At 40.1% G+C, this 6559-nt stretch overlaps 1 protein-coding gene across 1 annotated transcript in view; it reads right to left on the bottom strand.

Annotated features, from left to right (window-relative positions):
• Nucleotides 1–6559, bottom strand: part of PGAP1 (post-GPI attachment to proteins 1) — a 53342-nt gene that overhangs the window by 26349 nt on the left and 20434 nt on the right. The window contains exons 13-16 of the mRNA XM_025209948.1: nt 3882–3957; nt 3531–3604; nt 3370–3421; nt 1981–2047 (exon numbers count right to left, since the gene is read on the bottom strand). Coding sequence (XP_025065733.1) covers nt 1981–2047; nt 3370–3421; nt 3531–3604; nt 3882–3957 — 269 coding nt within the window. The remainder of the gene's footprint in view (nt 1–1980; nt 2048–3369; nt 3422–3530; nt 3605–3881; nt 3958–6559) is intronic.

Below are 6559 nucleotides of genomic sequence, written 5' to 3'. Positions count from 1 at the left end.
CCTGCCTATGCAGGGGGTCGGACTCAATGATCTATTGAGGTCCCTTCTGACCCTAACATCTATGAAATCTGGGGGATACATGCCCCCCCATGCCTCCCCTGAAGGTGCACACAGTGGCAGGAACCACCCCCCTCCGCATTCCCCAGGTGAGCCGCCCCCAGCTCCATTTAGTGCCCCACCCCAGCTGGGCAGTGCCTGCCCCTGCAGCCCCATGCTCCTTCTCTCCCCTAGGCCCCTTCCCCACCTCCACCCCCCAGACTTACCAGCTGGATGCTGCTCTCCAAACTGCTGGGCTGCATATCAGCAATCAGATCGGTATCAGCCAATATGGCTGGTTAACAATCGACCACTGGTATCAGCCAAAAGAATGTTTATTGGTACACCCCTACTGGGAACACATGTTTTAGTTTGTTTTCCAGAAGAAGAAAACTTTTGTCATTGTGCATTGGCTGACTAGAAACTGTTCTACCTGGGGTAGCCTACTTCCCAGGATTTCTGTTGCAAGGACCATACTGAATGGTCAAGGGCCATATTGAAAGGTCTATCTGCTATTTCCTTTATGCATCTTGCCCTTGAGATCCAGAAACTTAAATGTTCAAGACGGGTATTTTGCCCTTGATCTAAGTTTGGCCATCCAGTTCCCTCAAATGGAGCTCAGTGATGGCCACCAGCTTCTTCTCCATGGATTAAAAGATATTTTTGGGGAAAAAGGAACCTTCCCTCTTTCACAACTATGAGAAAAGCCAGAGAAAATAAAGCATTTTAGACTTCCATGGGTTTGTGAACTTTTTAGTTTTCTTTTTTATTTTTTGGAGTATTTGAAAGGGCACGCCGGCACCAGAGCTAGATGAGCCTGTCTAGCATTCTTACTTGTTTTTTTTATTCAGATACCCGAAAGATAGCGCACACTACTACTTTTCTGGAATACAGTAAAAGCAGAAAGAACAATATCTTCAAAAAAAATCCTGAATCCTAGTCTTGGGAAGAAGGTGAAACTGAAAAAAACAACAGATTCTTTACCAAATTATTCATATAAGATTTTTCTCTTGAGAAGTGGTTCAGTGCAAAAGGGTGTAGGGAATTTTAAAAACTTATTCCAGAAAAGTTCTGGATGATTTAGAATAGGAGTATCAAAGACTCAGCCTCTGGGCCAGGTCCAGCCCACAGGGCTGTCATCTGGCCCCCAGGGCTCTCCATTGGACTAACACACAACCTACCACCAACTTTCCAGCCTGGTGGGATGCATGTGGAGCATGGAATTATATCACCTGGGCTGCAGAACTGCCTGTGAGGCTGAAAATTTGATGGTGGGATGAGCTGCTGCTGTTACATTTCTGGCCCTGAGGGTCAGATGACATAGCCCCACATTCCAAATCTGGCCCAAAGGGCTGGATGAATTTGACATCCCTGATTTAGAAGATACAGTTGGCTAATACCAAGGGTGGAAAAGGATGACTCATCAACACAGAAGAGCAAAAAACTGAGTAGGCTGGGTAAAGAGAGGAGGTTTATATAAGAAATGCAATCCCAATAAGCTATCCAGAATTCTAACCTCCCTTCCCCTGTCAGAGTTAGGACGAGACATGGCAACCCTATCCTCTTACAATTTCTTGGATCTCTCACTGCACAGATGGAGCACCTCTTGAGCTTTTTCTTACTACAAATATACTGTCTGTCCCTGTAGGGGAACATGTGGAAAGAAGGAACATTGAAAATTGCATCTTAAGATAGTGGAATAAAGATTTTGCTTGCTGAACCCTTATAAATCAACCTTATAAACTAAGACTGACAATGCATAAGGGACAGAGTACTTTCAGCAGTGAAAATATGTAATTCTAGAGAAGGGTGCAAGGGTTAAGGAAGGAAGAGAGATACAGCTCAAATAGTTAAGACTTGGTTACTTAATATTCTGATGACTCTGATATAATCTCTACTTTGAAAAATGCCAAGAAAATATATTACATTCTCTAAAATACTTACTTAGATACAGTTATTAAGTCTTCATGTGACCATGGTACATGAAGTCTGTAAATATTATGTTTTCTTTCTGAAAAGGAGCAGAAGTCAATATAAATTATGAAACACTGGATGAGGTTACATTACTACAGTTCATTCATAGTTCTACACAATGGTTAAAATGACTATGGGGTTATTTTGCTACATCAAACATATGCAGCTTTGCACAAGTACTTAAACTTAGACATACAACTGATTTTGAAACTAGTTTTCGAAAAACCAAGACTGATGCACCATCTATAGTTTCCATTTAATCTGCATGGAAAGAAGTCTTCACTATATTTAAAGCTATTTAATGGTAAATTATGAGCTAATTTTTCAGTTGACAGCATAAAGTTTGGATGCGTGTGGGGTATGTATTGTATATAAATACTTACATGATCACTACGAGTGAAATGTAATAATTATCCTCCATTAACTAGGCAAATTAATAAAGCACCTTACTGCATCTAATAACCCTTGCTAAACTCAATCTGCCTGTAAAACCACTCTCACACATACATGCTATTACACAGATTATATCTATGGGTATCGAGTCTGGGATAGATCCTGGCATGGCCAGGTAAAACTAGCTCACAGTTTAAAGAGCTTAACTGGCACAACAACTATGATTGGCATCTCTCTCCATTTATATTAATTCACTATGACTTATGCATTAAAGTTTCTCTTTTGCACATTAAATTTCCAAACAAAAAAAAATACTAGAAACTTGACATTTATATAAATTAGGAAGCTTCCTATAACACATTAGAAAAAAAAACAAACAAAAAACTTTATCTTAATGCACTGTTAATACTGAGCTACCAAAATGACACCCCCCTATCTAATTTTATTTTATTTGGAAACAGAAAAGTGCATTAAGACCTAGATTTTCTATCCACATAGAAGTAGTTTGACATTTCAATTTTCATCCAGTCAACAGCAAATACAATCCTCACCATGTGATGACACTAGAAATAACAGTTCAGTTCCAGATAGAGACTATTAACATAATAAGAGCCTCTAGTTTAAGTGACAAATGCCAAGGACGGATGGGGTAAAGATTACCTTCTCATTTTTATTTATTGTCCTTCCACAGAAAAAGGTGTGGCACCCTGGCAAGGCAATTTTAGAAAGCTTGAATAACCTTGCCCATACTGTACCTACTCATTAGACAAACAAGTCTTTGTCTCCAAAGTTCTCAAGCTTTAGTACTTGTATTAGTTTTGTGTCTCAAAGTTAAAAACTGGAAAGCAATCACATTACAATGTAGAACATTAGAAAGTCTAGAGACAGCTATATTTTTCACTGCCTTTTCAAGTGAACATTTTACTGCAACCACTAATATATGTTCCAGGAAAACCTGAAGTTTACCTTTGAGTGACTGACATTGGCCCTCAATGTAGATTTTAAAAGCTTGATATATCTAAACAAAAACAAACAAACAAAAAATTCAAGAACTGTATTTATTCACCTACATTTCCCAAAGAACTACTTAGTGAATAACAAGACTTTTTTTTATTAAAGAATTTTACCTGGCCAAAGCCCTGGAGCTGTACATTGTAAATTAGACCAGTTGAATTTAATAAAATTTTGCTTGAAGAAAGCCCTGTAGAATTGAATACCTTGTGTTAGTTCTAATTGTTAGATTAATGGATTTGCTTGAAAAGCTCATTAATCTCTTTCTTGGAAGTAGAGATACGTTATATATGCAATTATTATACAACATTTCCAGAAATTAACAACCAGAGCATGAACTTAAGATTCATTTAATAGCAATTATTTTAAATGTACTCAGATTGATCACAGAAGCTCTCAAGGACAAAATGTATTATTAAATATAATGGCAGAGTTTGAGTTTTGGAAGAGCAGTACACAATACCTACCAAAAGAAAACAGATGTGTTACAGGCAGTTGTACTGTTCTGGAATCCTCTTTGAAAAATTCACAGTCCAAAGTAAACTGCAACAAAGAAATATTATTTTATTGCATAAATCTGAAAAGAACACAAGGCTGGAGCCTTGGATCTGGCCCTATTATCTTTAGAACCTCAGGCAGAGAATGTGCAAAGATTGTTAAAAAACAGAATCTCAGAAAATCAGGGTTGGAAGGGACCTCAGGAGGTCTAGTCTAACCCCCTGCTCAAAGCAGGACCATCCCCAAATATACCATCCTAGCCAAGGCTTTGCCTAGCCACATCTTAAGAACCTCCAAGCATGGAGATTCCACCGCCTCTCTGGATAGCGTATTCCAGTGCTTTACTACCCTCCTAGTGAGAAAGTTTTTTCCTAATATCTAACCTAAACTTCCCTTGCTGCAACTTGAGACCTTTGCTCCTTGTTCAGTCATCTGCCCCCACTTAGAATAGTCTAGCTACATCATCTTTGGAACCACCCTTCAGGTAGTTGAAGGCTGCTAATGAATTCCCCCTCAGTCTTCTCTTCTCTAGACTAAATAAACCTAGTTCCTTCAGCTTCTCCTCATAAGTCGTGTGTCCCAGCCTTCTACCCATTTTTGCTGCCTTTCACCAGACACTCCAATTTGTCCACATCTTTTCTGTATTGGGGGTCCTAAAAGTGGACACAGTACTCCAGATGTGGCATCACCAGTGCCAAATAGAAGGGAATAATCACTTCCCTCAATCTGCTGGCAATGCTCCTACTAATGCAGCCCAGTAAACTGTTAACCTTCTTCACAACAAGGGCACATTGTTGGCTCATATTCAACTTACTGTCTACTGTAACCCCCACGTCCTTTTCTGCAGAGCTGCTGCTTAGCCAATCAGTCCCCAGCCTGTAGCAGAGTATGGGACTGTTGTGTCCCAAGCGTAGGAATTGACACTTCTCCTTATTGAACCTCATGAGATTTCTTTTGGTCCAATCCTCTGATTTGTCAAGGTCTCTCTGAATCCTAGCCCTAACCTCCAACATATCAAGATGGGTGGAGTAGTAGATGTCATCTGCAAACTTGCTGAGCGTGCATTCCAGCCCATCTTCCAAATCACTGATAAAGATATTGAACAAAACCACCCCCAGGACCAACCACTGAGGCACTCCACTTGATACTGGCTGCCACTCAGACAGCAAGCCATTGACTACTTCCCTGTGAGCCCAATGATTCAGCCAGTTTTCTATTCACCTTACAGTCCATCCAATCCATGCTTCCTTAGTTTGCTTGAAAGAATATTGTGGGAGACCATATCAAAAGCCTTCCTAAAGTCAAGGTATATCATGTCCACTGCTCTTCCCGCATCCAAAGAGCTAGTCATCTTATCATAGAAGGCAATTAGGTTGGTTACGCATGACCTGCCATTGGTGAATCCATGCTGATGGTTCCTAATCATCTTCTCCTCTAAGTGCTTAGAAATGGATTCCTTGAGGCCCTGTTCCATGATTTTTCTGGGGACTGCAGTGAGGCTGACCAGTTTGTAGTTCCCCAGATCCATCTCCTTCTTAAAGATGGGCACTATTTTTGCCTTTTTCCAATCATCTGGGACCTCTCCCAATCACCGTGAGTTTTCAAAGATAATGGCCAGCGGCCCTGCAATTGCACCAGTCAACTCAGTCAGCATCCTCAGGTGCATTATGTCCAGTCCCATGGACTTATACATGTTCAGATTTTCTAGATAGTCTCTGACTTGTTCTTTCGTCACTGTCAGTTGCTCGCCTCCTCCTCACACTATGTTGTCAGTCTGGGAGCTGACCTTGCCTGTGAAGACTGAAAAAAGGCATCGGGAACTTCAGCTTTTTCTACAACATCTGTCACTAGCTTGCCTCTTCCATTTAGTAAGGGACCCGCACTTTCCCTAATCTTTCTCTTGTTGCTTATATACTTGTAGAAATGTTTCTTATTACCCTTCATGTCCCTTGCTAGCTGCAACTCCAATTGCACTTTGGCCTTCCTAATTTCATCCCTGTATGCATGAGCAATCCTCTTATACTCCTCTGTAGTAGTCTGTCCAAGTTTCCACTTCTTGTAAGCTTCCTGTTTTGAGTTTTAACTCACTGAAGAGTAAACCTTTTCACATCCCATTACAGGAGCTGCTCACCAACTGATTCAGCTGTTAGCATGCAATAGAATGGCTACAGAGTAGTATCATAACTGTTCTGATTTTTAATCAGCTGCAACACCCTTCAGGAGGTATTCTGGCAAAGGACAGAGATTGCAGCACTATGGCCACATGCAGTACTGACTTGACTAATTCCAAGAATTCTTAGTTTGCCATTTCAAACAACTTTAATTATGCTCACATGGATAAGACTACATAATTTTAACAAAACATGGCTCCACAATTTATGCATTTCTTTAAATTTTAAAATATTTTCCCACCTCACCTCAGACCTAATATTTCCCATTTTCCATTACAAAAAGTGATTTTTCAAGATTTAGATACAGTATTGACCATTATCTTAAGTGAAACTTTTACAGACAACCTCCTCTCACCTTCTCCATTATTAAGCATCTGTGTCACAACTTTGTGTTCTCTGTACCCTGTATAAGCAACTGCTTACAGAGGAGATGGATACTAAGAAAATATATTTAGATGTCTTAGGTCTTAGTATTT

The sequence above is a fragment of the Alligator sinensis genome, unplaced genomic scaffold (assembly GCF_000455745.1).
Source record: "Alligator sinensis unplaced genomic scaffold, ASM45574v1 scaffold784_1, whole genome shotgun sequence".
Classification (NCBI taxonomy): Eukaryota; Metazoa; Chordata; order Crocodylia; family Alligatoridae; genus Alligator; species Alligator sinensis.
This window is presented reverse-complemented; position numbering and strand designations above follow the sequence as displayed.